Source organism: Chiloscyllium plagiosum, chromosome 1 (assembly GCF_004010195.1).
Source record: "Chiloscyllium plagiosum isolate BGI_BamShark_2017 chromosome 1, ASM401019v2, whole genome shotgun sequence".
In the NCBI taxonomy this organism is placed as follows: domain Eukaryota; kingdom Metazoa; phylum Chordata; class Chondrichthyes; order Orectolobiformes; family Hemiscylliidae; genus Chiloscyllium; species Chiloscyllium plagiosum.
This window is the reverse complement of record NC_057710.1, coordinates 62,164,118-62,186,985: the sequence shown is the minus strand read 5'-3', so window position 1 is coordinate 62,186,985 and position 22,868 is coordinate 62,164,118. Positions and strand designations below refer to the sequence as shown.

The window sequence follows — 22,868 nt, the reverse complement described above, 5'->3', positions numbered from 1 at the left end:
AAGGTTGGCAAATGGACTCTGGTTGAGGTGTTACTGTGAATAACATACCAGTAAGTTATCCGTCAGGATTTTACTTAAATTTTAAAAATGCAACATGTCGTTGGTTGATCAAGGCATTGCTGCAGGGTATTCTTTTTACTTACTCATTCATGGAATGAGGGTGTTGCTGGCTAGGTTAGCATTCATTGCCCAACCCTAATTTCCCAGAGGACAGATAAGAGTGCAGCACATTGCAGTGGTTCTAGAGTCACATGTAGGCCAGACCAGGTAAGGATGACAGGTTTCGTTCCCTAAAGGGTATTAGTGAAACAGACGAGTTTTTTTCAACAACTGACAATGGTTTCATGGTCAGCATTGGATCCTTAAATACAGATTTTTATTGGATCTAAATTCCACCATCTGTCATGGTGGGATTTGAACCTGGATGCCCAGAACATCACCTGGGTCTCTGGATTAATAGCTCAGCAATAATACTACCAGGCTGCCACTTCTCTCCGAATACACTAGGAAAGATCAGCCCCCATACTTCTATTTAGTTGAAAAAGGTACAGAATTTTGACCTATTCATTTTGTTATCTTTTGTGATAAATGAGCCACATTGTGAGCTTGTCTTAAATTAAACATTAATATAATTCTTCGTATACTTGGGATTGTTTGGTAAGATTAGATTAGATTCTCTACAGTGTGGAAGCAGGCCCTTCAGCCCAATCAGTCTACACCGACCCTCCGAAGAGTAACCCATCCAGACTTATTTTCCTCTGACTAATGCACCTAACACTATGGGCAATTTAGCATGGCCAATTCACCTGACCTGCACATCCTTGGACTGTGGGAGGAAACCAGAGCACCTGGAGGAAACCCACGCAGACACAGGGAGAATGTGCAAACTCCACTCAGGCAGTCGCCCAAGGCTGGAATCGAACCTAGGAGCCTGGCGCTGTGAGGCAGCAGTGCTAACCACTGAGCCACTATGCCATCTAAGTGCTATCTAATTATGGAATCACATCTCATTTTGAACACCACATTCTGAGTTTTGCAAGTAAGGACTGGTTGAGTACAATCAGTACTCTGTTTGCTGTGAACAGACCAAATGGGGTTTGATTTAATCCACTATTCATTGGAACATACTGTCTACATACCTGCATCACACTGGAACTGAAATTCATATGCTACATTAGTCATTTGTGTGGTAGGTGGAATGTCTTTGGGCTTGATAGCAGCATTCTCTTAAGACATAATGCTGTGGTGTAGTTGTATGAAACTGTTAGTTTCATCTTTGCTCAAAGTTTTGACATACCTTAGCCTTTGAGAGTAATCTGAAGAGCCTGGACACATTCCATGAGCAAAAATGATAGCTTATGGCTTATTCATGAGTGATATATATCAAGCACTAAACTGATTGGGATAGCCACTAACCCCATAGGATAGCTCTGATGCATTCTATTTTGACATCAATCTCACCCAGTGTGCAAAGGATTTGGGCCATAATTATGTGTTTGCTGATAAGGCCAAGTTAGCAATGCATGGAACTAATAGGAATCCCAACATGTAGACTGACCAGTGAAGGCAGACTGTAGTAGAAATCACACTAACAAATTTCTCAGCTTCCACATAAAAAAAACCTTGTGAAACTGCTCCATTTTAAAACTGAATCTGAAATAGGTTGGAGCCATGAAGGTGCAGAAGAAACTTCTTAAAGTAGCTGCAGTTACAAATAGAGCAAACATATCATCCACATATCAGAAAGATACATCAGGTAAGTTAGAGGTCACTCCAATGAAAATGCATTTCTCATCAAGCCAATGAAAATGTTAGCAAGACCTGAACCTAAACTGGATCAACTGACAACACCATCTAACTGGGGATACATAATATCAATAAAGCAGAAGTCAACTGCAAGAGTTGCTGATAAGCTAATTAAGTTAATATAGTTTCAGACAATGGAGGCACATCTAGATGGTCATGACATAGTGTCAAGCACAATGACTCTGGTTTCCTCGAGTGGCATGTTAGTGAATAGGCTCATAAGGTCGAATGAACACTTGGACATTCCACTGCTATTGATATGCATGCATTATATAGTCTTAGTAGCTGGAAGATTTGTTCAGGACTTGTTGCAACTAACTCCACCACTTGGCTGATTCACATTGTGCAAAACCTGTCATAGCTAAGTATGACATAAAAAGACATCAATTTTGTGTGTCATCAGAAGCCCTAATATAAACAGGTTAATGAATTATCAGAATGTATCCTAACATATGCACTGTCTTCCAAGTCTAACAAATGATTTTGAAATTTGCTTTTGAGGTGGGCTGAGTGGATGTGCTTAGTGACAGAGATATTACAAGCTTCATCTTCTTGTTTAGTGTCTAGTTTAGTGGGTTGGCCCTCACTAGGTTTCACTATTAAAGCTTATCTAGCAATGGCTTCTCTTTCTAATTTTTCACTGCTATGTTTAGGAACCATCTATTCTTGACTTTCGTCCTTCTTTTGTTTACACACTAACCTTTATCAGTATAATCCACATCAAGAAGATTTTTTCGTAGGATGTGGGCATCACTGGCTGGTCAGCATTTATTGCCTGTCTCTAGTTGCCCTTGAAATGCTGCGATCCACTTGCATCCACATACATGTTAATAGTATTGAGTAAAAGCATGATATTACACTATGGTTATTAAAGGAATGGCAAGTTATAAGGATTGTGGGGCTTATTCCTGGCCACTAAGGGATCTCATCCCACTGCCAATGGTATTTTATCAACAGCAAGAAGGAACTTACATCTGCTGTCCTAATGATAAAATGCTCAATAGCTAATGCTCTCCCATGGGAGAGTCCATGCCTTCTGGTTGGGCCACGGGGCAACCAGGTGGGCCAGCGAACGGCCACCAGTGGTAAGGGCTGACCCACTTAAAGCATTCTTTCTAGGCTCTTGATTGCTCCTCTTACCCCACTTGCCCCAGTTCCACTTCCCTTTAGTCTAATTTTTCTGTTGGTACAGGCCCCACGACAATCCCAACAAGACCACTGCACACAGTTCTAGGAACTGACACAGCACCAGAAAGGATCAGAAGCCACGGCTTCTCACAACTAGCTGGCTGAACTTTCTATCTGGTGGCTGGACCAAATGTCTCCATGTAAAATCCTGATCTTTACTTGCAGTTCAAACAAGATGGATCTTCTTAAATCATTAATATTAGTTCCTTCCGGTTGGATATTTAATCATTTTCCTTAGGTCCTTTCTGTAATTACTTTAAACCTAATCATATAAACCACTTTATTTACCAGATGTTCACCCATGGAAACATATTCTATATCATTCAAAAGTGTCTGTTTCATTCAGAACTAGATCGAGCATTGCTTCCTTTCTCTTTGTAGTAGAAATGCACTGATTAAAAGAACTTTCAATATACTTTTAGGAATTATTTATTCTTATTGCCTTTAAATTGTTTCTTCTCCAGTCCACAAACTTTATACTTCATAGTATCTGCTGGAATGAACAGGGTGATGAGTGGACACAGAGAAGTGACTTGGAGGCCACATGCCAGATTCGCAGCAGATAAACTATCAGTCATGAGGTCAGTGCAGCAAGGTCAAAAAGTAGAAAACTCATCTGTTGGCAGTGGAAGTTCTATGACATGATTAACTGCCAACTTACAAATGACTTAAACGTAAATTAATGAAATTTATTCTTGTCATGCATACTTTGGAATCCTGACCAGTGAAACTTATTTGTGGCATTCTTGGTTCACTGAGAAAGTCATTTGGACTTCCAAGAAACTGGTTCAGGGTTACTGGATTTAACTTGAGACATTTTCTACATGCCAAAGTTTGCTGACCTGACATTCTGAGAGCTTGGCTTTAGATAGGAGCTTTCGACTCCAGAAGAATTCCTTCATTGAAACACTGCTCTAAGTCTCTAAGGGAGATTGCCTTTAAGGAAAGGAAGAAATAGTAGTAGCAAGGAATCATCCACTATGTCATAGAGTCATAGAGATGTACAGCAGAGAAACAGACTCTTCGGTCCAACTCCTCCATGCTGACCAGATACCCTAAATTAATCTAGTCCCATTTGCCAGCAGTTGGCCCTTATCCCTCTAAACCCTTCCTATTCATGTACCCATCCAGATGCCTTTTAAATGTTGCCATTGTACCAGCCTCCACCACTTCCTCTGGCAGCTCATTCCACACATGCACCACCCTCTGCGTGAAACAGTTTCCTCTTAGGTCCCTTTTAAATCTTTCCCCTCTCACACTAAACTTATGCCTTCTACTCCTGGACTCCTCCACCCCATGGAAAAGACCTTGTCTATTTATCCTATCCATGCCCTTCATGATTTTATAAACCTCTGTAAGGTCACCCCTCAGCGTCTAATGCTCCAGGGAAAATAGCCCCAACTTATTCAGCCTCTCCCGATTGCGCAAACCCTCCAACCCTGGCAACATCCTTGTAAATCTTTTCTGATCCCTTTAAAGTCTCACAACATTCTTCTTATAGGAGGGAGACCAGATTTGCACGCAATATTCCAAAAGTGGCCTAACCAATGTCCTGTACAGCTGCAACTTGACTTCCCAACTCCTATATTCAATGTTGTTTTTCATTTTTGAAGGCATGTGCATGCTGGAATGTGACAACTCCAACCTCAGTTGAACCTCTTGATGCCTCTAAATCATTTTGTATGATAATGTAGGAATATTCTCCCTGGAGTTTAAAACACCTTTTGTTTTGAAGTAATTGAAATTCAAATGCGATAATTTTAAATGACAGAGCTTTGTTAATAAGCCAGCAAGACCACCTCCAATTAACCAAGGGCTTTAACAATAGTCCATGATCTTGCAAAGCCCTCAGGAAATGCAGGCTTCTTAATTTCAGAAGAACCCCAACCCACATGATCCAGTGACAAGACCATGGCATCTGCATCCATGACCTTGTTGCCATAGAATTATGTTGACCACTATGGAACTCCAATGATTTCCAGGTCCATCAGCTTGTAGCATGACAGTCAGTGAACAGAAAGCCAAGAGGAAATCTGAAGAAGCATAAGTGAATTAACTTAAAAGAACTTTTCACCCAGTGATGGTTAATATTTAGAATGCAATGCTCGAGAGGGTAGTGTAGGCAGGTTCAATTCAAGTATTTAATAGGGAAACAGATGTTTATTTGAAAAGGAAGGATGTGTAGTGTTATGACAGAAGACAGAATAGCATAAAGTGGAATACTCACTTAGAGAGCCAATGTAGACATAATGTGCTGAACGAATTCCTTTTACAATGTAACGATTCTGTGAGTCTCTGTAAATCCGGCACTACTGCTCTATACAATGCTTTGGTCTTGCTCCTTCCCACTGCTCCCCAATTTGTTCTCACCACATCTGCAACATTTTTTTCATTGAGGGGCGAGAGGGTCAGCAAGGTTCCAGCAGCAAACAGTAAGAACAGAAACAGGCTCTGCTCCCACCACTAGGAGTCGATTCAAGGTGTGTCATTCCAGACAGTCTCTGATTGTCTGAGAAACAGAATGCTTGATGACAAAGACCTTAAATCCAACATTGAGCTCATGGAAAGTAATGTTCAAAGACATAAACTATGTATAGCAAGCATCCACAAAATCCTGCAAATGCAGTAGCAGGATAGGAACTTCAGGTCTTGCCTTCTCAACTTTGTCTTTCACATGAGGCTTGGTGAGCCACAGGTTAAACTCACCACCAGTCATTTCTCTCTAATGAGAGAACAATCCTATGGTATCTTTGGGACCATGGTGACTTCACCTTTATGTCTATACATATAGGGAGGCAATGGCCCAGTGGTATTATCACTGGACTGGTAATCCAGAGACCCAGGTAATGTCCTGTCCTGATTTGAATCCTGACGCAACAGATGGAGGAATTTGAATTCAAAAAACATCTGGAATTAAGAGTCCAAAGATGGTCATGAATCCATTGTCAACTGTTGGAAAAAAACCCATACAGCTCACTAATGTCCTTTAGGGAAGAAAACTGCCATTCTTACCTGTTCTAGCCTACATGTGACCCCTGGCCCACAGCAATATGGTTAGCTCCTAACTTCTTGCTGGGAAAATAGGAATGGGCAATAATGGCGATGCCGTCATCCTGTGGATGAATAAAAAAGCCTCCAATTTCAATGTCCTCCCTCAGACCAACATCCTGAGCATGAAGGCGTTGAGTGAGCTGAATGATCTTCATGCCTGACATAAGATTTCCAAAAACTAGGAGAAGCAGCAGCCGCAAAGGCACCAACCACCTTGAACATTTCTGGCAGGCCCAGGCAGAGTCTAAACCCAAACAGCTAAAAGAGCAGGTGAAAACCTGGGCATCTCACCCACTCGTTTCTTTAAACACCATCTTCCCCCACCCATCACGGTATGAGCAATTCCAACATTGTTCAGCCTTAACGTCGCTAGTCCTCAGTCTCAAGGAACTATAAGTAATATTTTATAGCTTAAAACTGTCTCTGCATGTTTATTTATCATTTGTTTACGTAACTATCATTATTTTCAATGTTAAAAAGAGAAGACTAAATGTTTCAATGAGTAACCTTCAAAGGAAAAAGTAAAATTCAATAACTTTCATCTTTATTAGTGAACCTGTTCTTACTCAAGAATGAAATATTTGTTACCTTTCTGCTTTTCTTCAGGCATGACTGTATGACAAAGTGAAAGCAGACGAAAAAATTCTTGGACTTCAGGATCACCAATTTTAACAGCTTCCAGGAGACTATGGTCATAGAACACAAATTTTGGGTCGGCCATAGGATTAAATGAAAAGTCCACCTTCTCTGTTTTCTTTGGAGATGAAATATGAAAACATTTTAGCTTTTTCTAAATCAATATGTATTCCTTGTGCATCAGGTATACAGAACTACTGACATGTGAACTCCATGATTGCCTACAGGAAAAGGATTATTCCTGTTTCCCGTGAGTCAAGCAATACAATCCTGACACAGATTTCCAAAACTAGTTCTCTACAATTAGCTTCGTTACAGCAAGCAGTTACTAGGAAGATAGATAAAAGACTTCCAGTACATTCTCAAAGCCTCATGAATGTTCTCATGAAAAATGCAACATCGCCACTATTTCATGGTATCTTTTGCTCAAGACTTCACATTTGGAGATGATAAAATATAGTTATAAATGTAATTCAATGCAACAATATATATTAGTTGATCATTTTAATTAACAATAGCACACAATGTTGATGTGCAGTGTACACAGGGCCTGTTCTGCAAATAATACAAAATTATACAATGTGAATTATTACATGATAAAACATTTATGCAATAAATACAAGAGCAAACAAATGTAAAAATACACCAATGTGGTACAATGCTGGTACCAAACCTCACTGTGTCAAAAATCAATTATGTCAGGTGGAATGCTGATTTACATACTAACCATTAACATCAGTGGAGAGTAAAATTAGACAAAATGTGTCTGGAAAAATCAGTTTCTCGTGATGTTATGCTGAAATGAATCTTATATTCTTTACCGTGAAGACATTAATCTTTTAAATACCTTTGATGCTACTCATGGCATTAGATTTTCCTTTAAAAATTCACTAAATCCTATCCCCATTTCTGACAGATTGCATTTTTGCTGGGAATAGAAATGAGTGAGTGAAAAATCCAAGCTCAACCTTTGTCAGTATGGTAACTTTCAGTACCGCATCAATATGGATACCCAGGTCTGTTTGATGTTCAAGACTTCCCATACTCACCATTTAAGAAAAAATGTTGAGCTCAATTTTCCCATTTTGAGTTAAAGTTTTGTCAAATAAGATTCATTGCTCAACCATGATCACAGCTACTTTTCTCACATAATCTTCCATCCTTCACCTTATTTGCTATGCATTTGGGTTTTACTGCACCCTTCTCATGGAAGTGCAATGCATGAGAGGCAGTCATGCTTGCCATTACCAAAATCTTCCAACAGTCATTCGGAGCACCACTTCGCATGCTGCAAGCCAGGAATGATCCTTCACACTATGGTACATGACCTTCATTGCTAAGGACATGCCAAGAGATGGACATTGCCCAGAAAGGGAAGGTTGCCGCCTGCTTTGCTGATGGGACCAGGGGGTGCTAGTGGATGGGGGAAATGAGCAGAAGGGCAGTGCATTCACTTTCATATATCCATCCCAATCTTGTGTGATCCTGTCCTCAGTAAAAAAAAGAATCATACCTCTTTGACAGAGCATGCATGTTCCACACTAGCAATTGGTCTGGATTACAAAAGATGTTAGATTACTTAATTAGTCATGATTTGGAGATGCCAGTGTTGGACTGGGGTGTACAAAGTTAAAGTCACACAACACCAGGTTATAGTCCAACAGTTTTAATTGGAAGCACACTAGCTTTCGGAGCGTCGCTCCTTCATCAGGTGATAGTGGAGGGCTCAATCCTAAAACACAGAATTTATAGCAAAAATTTACAGTGTGATGTAAAACTCCATTATCTCACTTTTTAGATTAGAATCAATCTAAACATCATGGCATAGACAGAGAACACGGGGGCTAACACCTTTAACATATTGTTGGACTATAACCTGGTGTTGTGTGATTTTTACTTAATTAGTCTAATTCATTAGCAGAATCTTGATTTTAAGAGTAAGTGTGGAGGCTCACCTAAAAGCAGGTGGCACTTCTGTGTGGGACAGATTGGGTTTCCCACATGATGATGTTTTCCTTAGCTTATTACATATGCATAAAATGGCAAGTTTTATTACTTTCTCTGTCATAATTAACGTTTTAGTCTTTTGCTGGATTCCGATTTTATCCCAATCTTTGGAGACTTTTGCCTCCTTAAATGCTTTTTCTTTCAACTCAATACTCTCCTTAACTTCCGTGGTTAGCCATGGTTGGTTTATACCTCTCTTAGAATCCTTCTTCCTTACTGGGATATATTTCTGTTGGGTCATGAATTACCTCCTTAAATGCCTGTCACTCTTGGCTACTGTCATTCCTGCTGATCTCGCCATTTCGTTCTTCATTTCATTGTAATTTCTTCTGTTTAAGTTAAACACAGGTGGTACCAACCCAAGTTTCTCACTCTAGAACTAAATATTAGATGCTATCGTGTTATAATCACTATTTCCTCGGGAATCTTTTACTCTGACCCCATTTATTGGACATGCCTCATTATCCATTACCAGATCCAAAATAGCCTGCTCCCTGATTGACTCCATGACCTATTGTTCTGGGAAACTAGCCCTAGTGAACTCGTTAATTAGATGTCTGAATTTGATTAGCCCAATAGACATGAAGATTAAATTCACCCAGAATTATTGCTATATTCTTTTTATATGCTCCTAAAATTTGTTGATTTGTTGCTTTTCCTACAGAGAACTGTTTGGGGTTTGTACACTACTCCCAGCAATGCATTCTTTCCCTTCTCTTTTTGCTTCCACCTAAATGGACCCTACATCACCCAAACTTAAATCAGCTGTCACAACTGTCTTCATTTCGTCCCTTATTCACAGAGCACCCAACCACCTTTCTCTTCCCTTCAGTCTTTCCAAAAGGTTAAATATCCCTCAATGTTAAGTTCCCAGTTTTTATCTCCATTTAATCATATTTCTGTCATGATGATGACACCATATTCATTTACCTTGATACATGCTGTCAGTTAGTCTACCTTATTCCAAATGTGGAGGAGCCAGTGGTGGACAGGGATGGACAAAGTTAAAAATCACGCAACACCAGGTCCAACAGGTTTATTTGGAAGCACTAGCTTTAGGAGCGCTGCTCCATGCGCTGGCATGGAACTGAAGAAAAAATGATGGTGCTAAAGGAGAGGTTGAATATCACAGATAACTTGTGTGAAACCTCCATTCTGCTATTACCAGCCAAAATATCAAGCACCAACTTCTTACGAAAACCTTGGGTAAGGATGGTGGCTCATTACACAAATAAACCGTTATTTTTTCTATGCAGATCCAGATCACACTCCCAAGCCAGGACAGAAAAAAATAAGTCGAGGCCCATCTCCAAAAGCCCCTCAAACCATACCTCTAAAGAACAACAATCACAAGTTTAGAGAAATGCACTATTAAAGCCTTAACCTAGCCTCCACCAATGCAGAACCATTCACTTCGATGAAACGTCAATTCTCCTTCTCCTTTGATGCTGCCTGACCTGCTGCGCTTTTCCAGCAACACATTTTTAAACTTCGATGAGTAATCTATCGAGAATTGTCTTGGGGTCACATTTAGGTGAGCACAATAGTCATACAGGCCTGGAGTTAGGGGAGGTTAAAAAAAAGCTGAGGTCTCTGTCACTTGGAGGATTGTTGGAGCACAGGCCCTTGTTTAGCCCAGTACAGTTTGTAATTCACTAGACATGACCGTTAATGAGCAGATGGAGATACATATCCAAGCATCAGGGAACATCAGGCATCTGCCAGAGACCATGTTCAAACTGGCGCAATGGACAGAGGAATTCGCAATGTTCTGAATCCGACACACATGCTGCCTCTGTGGAATGGGTAGCAGCAGCTAGAGAAAGCTATGCTCAGCAGAACAGATAGAATCTTTAAGATTTGCATGGATCTTCATTCCACCACTCAAGCCATGGATGATTCATTTGCTATCTAGATAAGAGGTGGATGCAGGACACTGGACTCCCACCAAGTGTACCATCCACTCAATTGAAGAGGGTGGGGAAACTACTCACTGACAGGAAAGAGGGACAACAAAGTGGTACCTCCAGAAGTGTCCTGCTGCACTTTCTCTCTGCCCAGGATCCAAATGCCTTCAACAAATCATGCTAAGGAGAGTACCAATAGGCACTAAACAACCAGAAGACACCCATCAAAGTTTATCTGAAGAAGCTGGTAAAGTAGTCAGCAGGCTTGTACAAGCTCAGCTGCCAAGGTGACATTAGGAAAAGAAAGATCATCAACACTGAAATCACCCATGCATGGGTGTCAATATTCTATACAATCTTACACTCGACAAAAATATAGCAATTTTGCAACAGATTGTGTTTTCTTTCAATCTGTTAAGGCGACTGACTACTTACATTTTCCTTGTGGATCACCTCACACACTCTCAGGCACATCTAATGCAGCAGCACAAGAGCACTGAGTCTATAATTCTTTGTTATCCTCTGGGAGGAATATAACACCTGAAAAGCTGGAGCTTTAAGCTCGATGACATTATAGTCAGCATAATGCTAAATTGCCTGTAGTGTTAGGTAAGGGGTAAATGTAGGGGTATGGGTGGGTTGCGCTTCGGCAGGTCGGTGTGGACTTGTTGGGCCGAAGGGCCTGTTTCCACACTGTAAATAATCTAATCTAATCTACATATGGATGTATGAACAGTCGCAAAAGTAAGGCTCGGTTTCTTGAGCCTTCTCTACCAGTCAGTGAGGTCATGGCTGATATTGCTCAACATTGCTATCTACAAATGAAAATTATCCCCTACCTCTCCCCAAACTTATCAATTATCTATATATCCCTGTCTTAAAAATGATTAAAAAATGTGTTTCCGTCACATTTTGAGGAAGTGAGTTCCAAAGGAAATGACCCTTTATGAGGAAAAGATTCTCCTCATCTATCTTAAAGGGATGAACCCTTCTTTAAACAGTAACCCTGAGCTCCTGAATCTTCCTCAGGAGGAAATATCCTTTCCACATGGACCCAGCCAATACCCCTCAGTATCTTGCATATTTCAGCGAGTTGTATCCTACTCTTTTAAAGTTTCAAAAATTCATTTGTGGAATGTGGACGCTGGTTGGCCAGCACTTACAGCCTGTTTCTAGCTGACATTGAGAAGGTGGTGGTGTACTGCCTCGAGCTGCTGCAATCCACCTGCTGTGGCTTGACCCACAATGCCATTGGAGAGGAAATTCCAGGATTTTGACGTAGCAAAGGAAAGGAACGATGATATATTTCCAAGTCAGAATGGTGAGCAACTTGGAAGGAAACTTGCATGTGGTGGAGATCCCATGCATCTGCTGTCTTTGTCCTTCTCGATGGAAGTGGTCATGGAGAAGGTGCTGTCTAAGGAGTTTTGGTGAACTTCTGCAGTCCATTTTGTAGATAGCATACACTGCTGCTGAGCGTCGGTTGCAGGGAATGGATGCTTGTGGATGAGTTGTCAATCAAGCAAATCACTTTGTCTTGGATGGTGTCAAGCTTTTGCAGTCCTGTTGGAGCTGCACCTATCTAGGAGTTGGGAAGTATTCCATCACACTCCTGACTTGTGCCTTGCAGATAGAGGAAAGGTTTAGGAGTCAAGACATGAGCTACTCACTGCAGTATTCCAAGCTTCTGACCTGTTCTTATCGTCATGAGTTATATCGTAAGTCCAGTTGAGTTTCTATCAATGGTAATCCCAAGGATGTTGATCATGGGGTTTCAGTGAAACTATTGCCATTGATTGTCAAGGGGTGCTGATTAGATTGTCTCTTATGGTCATAGCCTGGCGGTTTTGTGGCTTGAATGTTACTTGCAACTTGTCAGTCCAAGCCTGGATATTGTCCAGATCATGTTGCATTTGAACATGACTGCTTCAGTATCTAAGGAGTCATGAATGGTGCTGAACATTGTGCAATCATCAGCGAACCTTCTGATGGAAGGAAGGTCAGTGATAAAGCAGCTGAAGGTGGTTAGGCCTAGGACATTATCTTGAGGAACTCCTGCAGATGTCCTGGAGCTGAGGTGACTGACTTCCAACAACTACACCCATCTTCCTATGCGCCAGGCATAACTCCAAGGAGCAGAGAGTTCTTCCCTTGATACCCACTGATTCCAGTTTTGCAAGGTTCCTTGATGCTACATTCAGTCAAATGCAACATTGATATCAAGCGCTGTCGCTCTCACTTCACCTTTGGAATTCAACTCTTTTGTCCATGTTTGAACCAAGACTGTAATGACATTAGGTGCTGAGTGGCCCTGGTGGAACTCAAACTGGACGTCAGACAGCAGGCTATTGCTCAGCAGGTACAGCTTGATAGCATTACTGAAAACAGTTTCCATCACCTTATTGATGATGAAGAGTAAACTAATGGGACAATATTGGTTAGATTTGTCCTGCTTTATATATACAGGACATATCTGGGCAATTTGCCACATTGTCAGTTGGATATCAGTATTGTTATTGTATTGGAATAGCTTGGCTTGGAGAGTGGCAAGTTCTGGGGCAAAAGTCTTCAGTATTATTATCGGAATGGTGTCAGTGCCCACGGCCTTTGCAGTATCCAGTGTCTCCAACTGTTTCTTGATATCATATGGAGTGATATCTGTGATGCTAGGTACTACTGCAAGACTACTGTGAATGCTTCAGCCTTATCTTTTGCTGGGCTCTTCAATCATTGATGATGGGGATACTTGTGTAACCTCCTCCTCCAGTGAGTTATTTAATTGTCCACCACCGCAACTGGATGTGGCAGGACTCCTCGGACACCGTCCTCCCAACTACGTACCACCTTTCCTCTTTTCTGGGTCTGTGATGTTGGTGGAACAAGGCATATCCAGAGCTTAGATCTGATCCATTGGATGTGAATAAGCTTACCTTTATCTATCACTTATTGCTTATGTTGTTTGGCATGCAAATAGTCTTTTTGGTTTTTTCACCAAGTTGACACCTCATTTTTAGGTATGCCTGGCGTTGCACCTGGCATGCCCTCCTACACTTTCCATTGAACTAGGGATTGCTCCCCTTGCTTGATGGTAATGGTTGAGTGCACTTTTCCATCATCTTTGCTGGGTCTGTACTGTTGGTGAAACAAGGCATATCCAGGGATGGTAATGGTGGTGACAGGAACACTGTCTGTGAGGTATGATTCCATGAGTATGACTATGTCAGATTGTTGCTTGCCCAGATTGTGAGACAGCTCTCCCAATTTTGGCACTGGCCTCCAAATATTAGTAAGGGGAACTTTGCAGATTTGACAGGGCTGTTTCTGCCATTGCCTTTTCCAGCGCCTAGGCTGATGCCAGCAGACACTAGAACGTCCAACCCTTTCTCATAAGACTGCACACCCATTCTAAATGTTAGTCTAGTATATCATCATTTAACTGCTCTAAACGCATTTATGTATTTCCTGAATAAATTCAGCAATACTGTACTTAGTACTCCATATCTCACCAATGTCCTATATAGCTGAAGCATTACCTTTCTACTTTTGTATTCAATTGCCCTCACAATAAAAAATAATGTTCTACTAGCTTTCCTAATTACTCGATGTATCTGCATACTAACTTGCGTTGCCTCTACATTTTAGCTCTGCAATCTCTCAGAATTTAGACAATGTTTCCTTTTTATTCTTCCATGAAAGTGGTCAAATTCATACTTTCCTGTATAACACGCCATTTTTCAGATTGTTCCTCACTCAATTATAACAAATAGAGACCTCAGTACAGATCCCTGTGGTATTCCGCTTGGTATATACTGCCAACCATAAAATTAATCACTTATGCTGATTCTTTATTTCCACAAGCTGGCCACCTTCGATCTATATCAATATGTTATTCCCAACATCATTAGCTGTTATTTTTAGCAATATGCTTTGATGTGAAACCATGTTTTAATAATATAAGAAATAGCAAGGGTGGGTTATTCAGAGTCATGCATTCTTGATGAAGGGCTTATGCTCAAAACGTCGACTCTCCTGTTCCTCAGATGCTGCCTGACCTGCTGTGCTTTACCAGCACCACACTTTTTGACTGAACTACTGTATCCACCCGGACAAATCCAAGCATTTGCATCATCTTCAGCAGACATATTTTCTGCTCCATAATGACCCTGGTTGACAAATGGCAGCAATGTATCCTCAGCCTCAGTCAGGAGTTACTTAACAGAGCCGTCAGCAACTGACACAGAGCATAGCCCTTGTCTGTCAGTAACCATCTTTGTAAGGTATCTTGTCTTTGAAACAAAGAAGGGACATGAGACTTTTTAAGGATCTAGGCATCATGGCAGCTTCCAGGGTTACTGGTGCAGACTTCTAAGATACAACACAAGTGATCACAGATGGCTTGCGAATTGATGGACTGGAATCCTTTTCTATTAGTGAAGTCAGTTATGATGCAGCCCTCTCAATGCAACATGTTTAGAGTCTATAGTGCCCAGCACCTGTGGGAAATGAACTACGTTGACCAAGTCTATTACCTGAGGCACAACACTGACCTCATCATGGGACAACAAGATGAAGCAGTACGATCTTGTGCAAATGGGAATGGTAACAGCCTTAACAAATCTATAGGTCGAAGGTTGAGACCCCACTAAGATCCCAGTAGCTGTTCGGAAGAAGCGAGTTGCATAAAGGTTTAGATTAACTGTCACCGTCATGGCCATCCACTTCTTCATGTTGCATTTGGCACACACTTTGTCAGTGGCCTGAGACAACCGCAGTCTGTGGAGATATTGCGCCTTGTTCATTTGGAAGAAATGGAATCTAGGATAATAGATTCTGGGCCTCTTGTATCTCTTGTACACCAAGGTGCAACTACATGAAGTGCACATTGTGCAGGTATGAGATTTACAAACCATGATGCCATACAGCAACATGCCCACTCCCTTAACCAGTAACTGCTGATAAGCATGACAAGCTGCCCGGCTTTGTATCTGTGCCAAAAAGCAAGTCAAGACAAACACTGTGAGCCTTTAAGGTCTGGCGAAGGTGGCAAAGCATGAACAGAAAAGCCAAGGCAAAGCATTACAAGTAAGGCAGAGGTACTGCAATCATTCAAGTATGTGAAAAACATTTGAGCGAGTGAACAACTTAGAAGCCCTGAGAGCAAATCGGGTGCCTATCTGTACGCACAAAGTGTCTGACAGCAGGATTCCAACGAAAGATGTCGGTGTGCTCTAAGTTGCAGCACTGATGTTCAGAACTGTATTGTACATGACTCATAAGTGCCATGATGATGCAGTGAGGCTGGTATATGTTCCATGCCAATGTCCACAGGGGAGGAGTGCATTCAGTCACTGCCCATGGAGTATGCCCTGAGATGTTGGTGACTGCTGTCTAAGATGTAGAGTCGCAGGAATAAGCAGAGAGCAGGAGTCGCTGAGACACATTCTGAATTATGTTTCAGGAATCAATACTAACTCCCTGGCAGGAGAGAAAATAGGAAACAGCATATAATTGAGGCCAGATTAACTAATAATGAGATGTTACTTGTCACAAATAACCCTATCACCACTCACTGATGATGTTCTCACCTCGCCATTCAACACTTGCTTAGAGTGTAAGACTGTTTGCCCTTAATATCGAAAATTTAATTACTGCTGATCTCGCCCAATTTTTACAAAATTCTTGCCAAAACTTTCATTATTCAGGGCCTGAGAAAGTTCCACCCTAAATATCAAACAAAGACTTTCAAAATTCTGCTGTGGACACTGCAATTGAATTTAATATAATTTTGTGATAGTTCTTTGGTTATGAAATTGTAGGGCACTAATAGCTCAGCAACATTGCTAAACATTTTGAAGACAATAATTTATAAGTCAAGCTGTATAACTGCATACTTAACTCTTTATGCTATCTTACATGGAAGATATAAATGTAGAATAAAGGAGAAAATTCCTTACTGCAGTAATATCAATCCTTTGCCCAGATAAATCGTGCACGTTTCCTGTGAACACATAAATGCAAGAAATGTTTTCAGCTGGGAAAGGTAAAACTCTTCTAAATGGGATCCTTCACATGTTAAAAAGTATCACATACAAGTTGTACAACTTAATTCCACTAACAGGCAGATAGCAATTTCAATTACCGATAAACAGGTGTTAATAACAACTTGCTCTTAATTTCTTCTTTATCTACTCTTATTTATCTATTCTTGAGGTGCTCCAGTCACCATAGAGTCAAAGTCATAGTCTTTATGGCACAGAAGGAGTATAAAAGCATAAAATGCTGGCAGTACTCAGCAGGTTGGACAGTATACGTGGAGAGATAAAACATATATAATGGTCCAAAATATTCTTATGAAATGCCAAAGATCTGAAGTAGTTTTTTCTCTCTACAGACGCTGTCAATGTTGTCAGCTGATATCAGTGTCAGACATGAAACGTTAGCTTGCTGTCTGTCCATGAATACTACCTGACCTGCTGTGATTTCTGACAATTTTTGTTTTCAGTACAGATTCCAGCATCTGCAGTAATTTGCTCTTACTACTGCAAGTACTTATGAAGCCCAACAACTCAGATGCATTTCTAACTGCCCCCTCAATATGTACTGCCATCTTTAAGATCTATGCAAATTATTCTGAATGCTAGACTTTGTTAGACAAGTATAATTTAAAATGTCTCATTTAACTTGCAGTAAAATGGGGAATGGTGGAAATATGTCCATGCAGTCTGGCTGCCATCACAGTGAAGCTCGAACAGGAACCTACTAACATCAAGAGACAATTTTTATACCTGCATGCAGTGACTCACAGTAAAGGGAAAATTGTTTTGTGAGACATGGTGTTAGTGGGGAGGATAGGGAAGAGGAGGATGAAGATAATACTGCTGTGAAGATGAAAAGAAGAAAACATTACTGTGGAAAACTATGATACTTGAAACAATTAAATTTGCTGCTTGAGCAGACAAGACTTCTGAATATTTATGGAGCAATATATCATCGAATTGAGCCTTCCTTGTAGAAAATTCAGTTTAAGTGGCTGGACTTACCAAGTTTCAAAAAGGGAAACAAGGTTTCGTCAAGGGCAGGTCATGTCTCACAAACCTAATTGAGTTTTTTGAGAACGTGACCAAGCATGTAGATGAGGGTAGGGCAGTTGACTTGGTGTACATGGACTTCAGTAAAACCTTTGATAAGGTTCCACATGGTAGGCTGTTGGAGAAAATGCAAAGGCATGGGATTAAAGGTGATTTAGCAGCTTGGATTAGAAACTGACTTTCTGAAAGAAGGCAGCGAGTGGTGGTCGATGGAAAATATTCAGCCTGGAGTCCGGTAACTAGTGGTGTGCCACAAGGACCTGTTTTGGGACCACTGCTGTTTGTCATTTTTATAAATGACTTAGACGCAGGCATAGGTGGATGGATTGTAAATTTGCAGATGACACTAAAGCCGGTGGAAGAATGTTACAGGGGAGTTGGAAGAATGTTACAGGGGACTTGGATAAACTGCAGAATTGGGCTGAGAGGTGGCAAGTGGAGTTCAATGCAGCTAAATGTGAGGTGATTCACTTTGGGAAGAATAACAGGAAGGCAGAGTACTTGGTCAATGGAAAGATTCTTGGTAGTGTGGATGTGCAGAGGGATCTTAGAGTCCATGTACATAGATCCCTGAAAGTTGCCACCCAGGTTGATAGTGCTGTCAAGAAGGCATACGGTGTTAGCAAGTTCTGAGAAGATTTGTAGCTCAGGTTGAGGTTCTGGATGTAGGTTTGCTTGCTGAGCTGGAAGGTTCATTTCCAGACGCTTCATCACCCTACTAGGTAACATCTTCAGTGGGCCTTAGACAAAGCACTGTACATGATTCCTGCTTTCTATTTATATGTTTGGGTATCTTTGGGTTGGTGATGTCATTTCCTGTTCTTTTTCTCAGGAGGTGGTAGATGAGGTCTAACCTGATGTGTTTGTTGATAGAGTTCCGGTTGGAATGCCATGCTTCTAGGAATTCTCGTGCATATCTCTGTTTGGCTGGTCCTAAGATGGATGTGTTGCCCAGTCGAAGTGGTGTCCTTCCTCATCTGTATGGATACTAGTGAGAGAAGGTCATGTCATTTTGTGGCTAGTTAGTGTTCATGTATCCTGGCAGCTAGTTTCTGCCTTTTTGTCCAATGTATGTTTGTTACAGTTCTTGCACAGTATTTTGTAAATGACATTAGTTTTACTTGGTGTCTGTATAGGGTCTTTCAAGTTCATTAGCTGCTGTTTTAGTGTGTTGGTGGGTTAGTGACACCAAAGGGTCTGAGTAGTCTGGCAGTCATTTCCGAGATGTCTTTGATGTAGGGGAGAGTGCCTAGGGTTTCTGGATGTGTTTTGTCTGCTTGTTTGGGTTTGTTGCGGAGAAATCGGCGGACTTTGTTCATTGGGTACCCATTATTTTTCAAAGTGACTGCCAGACTACTCAGACCCCTTGGCATCATGATAGCCCACAAACCCACCAACACACTAAAACAGCTAATGAACTTGAAAAGACCCTATACAGACACCAAGCAAAAGTAATGTCATTTACAAAATACCGTGCAAGAACTGTAACATACACTACATTGGACAAACAGGCAGAAAACTAGCCACCAGGATACATGAACACTAACATACCACAAAAAGGCATGACCCTCTCTTACATACAGATAAGAAAGAACACCACTTTCACTGGGACAACACATCCATCTTAGGACAAGCCAAACAGAGACACGCACGGGAATTCCTAGAAGCATGGCATTCCAACTGGAACTCTATCAACAAACACATTGAGTTAGACCCCATCCACCACCCCCTGAGAAAAAGAACAGGAAATGACCACAGGAAATGACATCACCAACCCAAAGAAACCCAAACATATAAATAGAAAGCAGGAATCATGTACAGTGCTATGCCTGAGGCCCACTGAAGATGTTTTTTGAGGAGAAAGTGAGGTCTGCAGATGCTGGAGATCAGAGCTGAAAATGTGTTGCTGGAAAAGCGCAGCAGGTCAGGCAGCATCCAGGGAACAGGAGAATCGACGTTTCGGGCATAATTCCTGAAGAAGGGCTTATGCCCGAAACGTCGATTCTCCTGTACCCTAGATGCTGCCTGACCTGCTGTGCTTTTCCAGCAACACATTCACTACTGAAGATGTTACCTAGTAGGGTGATGAAACATCTGGAAATGAACCTTCCAGCTCAGTGAGCATACGGTTTGTTAGGTTTCATTGGTAGAGGGATTGAGTTCGGGAGCTGCAATATCATGCTGCAACTGTACAAAGCGCTAGTGCGGCCGCACTTGGAATATTGTGTACAGTTCTGGTCGCCATATTTCGGGAAGGATGTGGAAGCATTGGAAAAGGTGCAGAGAAGATTTACCAGGATGTTGCCTGGTCGAGAGGGAAGCTCTTATGAGGAAAGGTATTCTCATTGGAAAGAAGAAGGCTAAGAGGGGATTTGATAGAGGCATACAAGATGATGAGGATTAGATAGGGTAGACAGTGGAAGTCTTTTTTCTAGGATGATTACGTTAGCTTGTACGAGGGGACATAACTATAAATTGAGGGGTGATAGATTTAAGACAGATGTCAGAGGCAGGTTCTTTACTCAGAGAGTGGTAAGGGCGTGGAATGCCCTTCCTGCCAATGTAGTTAACTCAGCCACATTAGGCAGATTTAAACAATCCTTGGATAAGCACATGGATGATGACGGGATAGCGTAGGAGGATGAGCTGAGAATAGTTCACAGGTTGGCGCAACATTGAGGGCCAAAGGGCCTGTTCTGTGCTTCATTGTGCTATGTTCTGTGTTCTATAGTGCTGCAGGGAAAAGTTAGTCAAATGGAATTAGGTGCAACTTTGAAATTTTCTTTATTCATTCATGGGCATAGACGTCACCGTTCGACAGCATTTACTGTCCATCTCTAATTGCCCAGAGGGTAGCTAAGAATCAACCATATTGCTGGAGGTCACATGTAGGCCATACCATGTGATGACAGCAGTTTCTATCCTTAAAAGACATCAGTGAATCAGATGGGCTTTCCCAACAATTAACAATGGTTTCATGGTTATCATCAGACTTCTAATTCCAGATTTTTACTGAATATAAAATCGTTTGCCATGGCAGAATTCAAACTCAGGTGCCCAGAACATTATCTGTATCTCTGGATTAATAAATCAAGCAATAATACCACTAGGTCATCACCTCCCATTGTAATATTTCATATCTGACAGAAGTGTACTAAAATAATAAGACATATCTTGATTGTATTAATTCATACAAAAGTGCACTTCCTTCAGTTAGATGTATTTGCTGCCTCTTAAGTATTGATTTGATTATATTGATTTTGGTTGTTACAATGCTTTCTTAAGATGAGAAATATTTTCTTGCAGGAATTTTGGGTGGTTGTTTGGGAAACTGATTTTTTTAAAAAAGATATCTACCTGAATCATAACAAGGCAAACTTCCTTATGCTTACATCCTAAACTATTTAGTTTAGTTTATAATACAGGTCAATATTTCTTCTACCAAAGTGCATCACCTCACACTTCTCCCTACAATTCCATTTGTAACTTGACTGCCAATTCTGCTAACTATGGCCTATGACAGTTGATTGGTGTCACCCTGGATGTTAGCAACACCACCAAACTTAGAAATGTTGGCACATTTTAAAGTTTTACTCTTAATTTTATACATCAAGAAAGCAGCCATTGCAACACTGAACCTTTGGGAATAGCACATACTATCATCCACATTAGAAAATAACCATTGACCACAACTCACTGTTTTTTACATCTCTATCAACCTTTTAACCAAAGTGAAAATGATCCTTCTGTTTTATAAGTCTCAATTTTTAAAATTTAAATGTGATACTCAGTTAATGTCTTTTTCAAAAAAAATCACATAAACAGTGTGCCTTGTTTTCCTTTCATCTAACTTCTCTTTTACTTCATTAAAAAACTAAACTAATCAAGTAATTTGCATTTTACAGATCTATTCTGGCTCTCACGGCAAATGGAGAGTATTGCATCACCTACTTGACCTACGTCTTATCGATAGTAAAAAGATGTTGGACAAATAGGTGAGTTACTCAACATAGCATTCCTAGCTTCTCACCTGTTTTGCTATAACACCCCAGAGTTGTTCTTCCAAATGAGAGTTGCTCATGGGGAATCTGTGGAATACACACTGAGGATTTGCCTGGGAAGATTAGATTAGATTCCCTACAGTGTGGAAACAGTCCCTTCAGCCCAACAAGTCCACACCGACCCTCCAAAGAGCAACCCACCCAGACCCATTCCCCTACTCCCTACTAATGCACCTATCACTATTTAGCATGGTCAATTCACCTGACCTGCACATCTTTGGATAGTGGGAGGAAACCCACATAGACAAGGGGAGAATGTGCAAACTCCATGCAGACAGTCACCCAAGGCTGGAATTGAACCCGGATCCCTGGTGCTGCAAAGCAGCAGTGCTAACCACTGAGCCACCATGCTGCTCATACTCAAATTGCTTGGGCACCCAAAAGAGGCCAGATGCCAGTGTTAGAGTTGAGTACAACTATGGAAAATCCCAGGGTGTAAGGTATTATTTGGGAAAATAAACACTGAAAAAATTAAAAACACAGCAGTTTTTAAAAAAATTTATTACTGAGAAATAGTAGGAAAATGAAACTGGTTTTCAGTGATGCTTCTTATGCAAATCTCTGTGATGAGTTCTCAAGCACAGGAGTGTTTATTATTTTTCTTGTAGGAAAAGGAGGTAAATGTAACCCTTTAGTCTGGGAAGCTAAAAAGATTAAAAGAGTAGGAAAAAGTACCTTAGCAACAGAAACCCTCGTCGTTGATGAGGTGGTAGATATAGTGCTTTTCTTAGTGAAAATATCGGAAGAAATTTCAGTAAGGGATTCAGCAGCAATACCCATTGAGTTCTACACAAATACTAAGTCATGATGGAATAACATACATTCCACAAAGTATGTGAATGAAAAATGACTAAGGATCAATATCACATTTTTAAAACAGATGCTAGTGAATACACAAAGCTCCAAATTGAAATGGGTGGGTAACTGCAGTCAGATATTTGACTGTTTTACAAGGAAGTAGCAAGCTCTAAGAAACTGTAGCGCATCATGGAAAAAGGACACTTAGAATTTTAATGTGCAAAGAAAATAATGGGAATAGCTGGCAGGTGGGACTAGATTGGGTTGGGATAGCTGGTCGGCATGGACAAGCTGTACATCTCTATGACTCTATGACGAATACAGGT

General features: G+C 40.9%; 1 protein-coding gene across 3 annotated transcripts in view; it reads right to left on the bottom strand.

Annotated features, from left to right (window-relative positions):
• The window catches only part of atp8b5b (ATPase phospholipid transporting 8B5b), a 269,633-nt gene that overhangs the window by 82,391 nt on the left and 164,374 nt on the right, over nt 1–22,868 (bottom strand). For all 3 annotated transcript variants that reach the window (XM_043688030.1, XM_043688038.1, XM_043688048.1), the window contains 2 exons: nt 16,550–16,593; nt 6,634–6,799 (listed from right to left, as the gene is read on the bottom strand). In XM_043688030.1, coding sequence (XP_043543965.1) covers nt 6,634–6,799; nt 16,550–16,593 — 210 coding nt within the window. The remainder of the gene's footprint in view (nt 1–6,633; nt 6,800–16,549; nt 16,594–22,868) is intronic.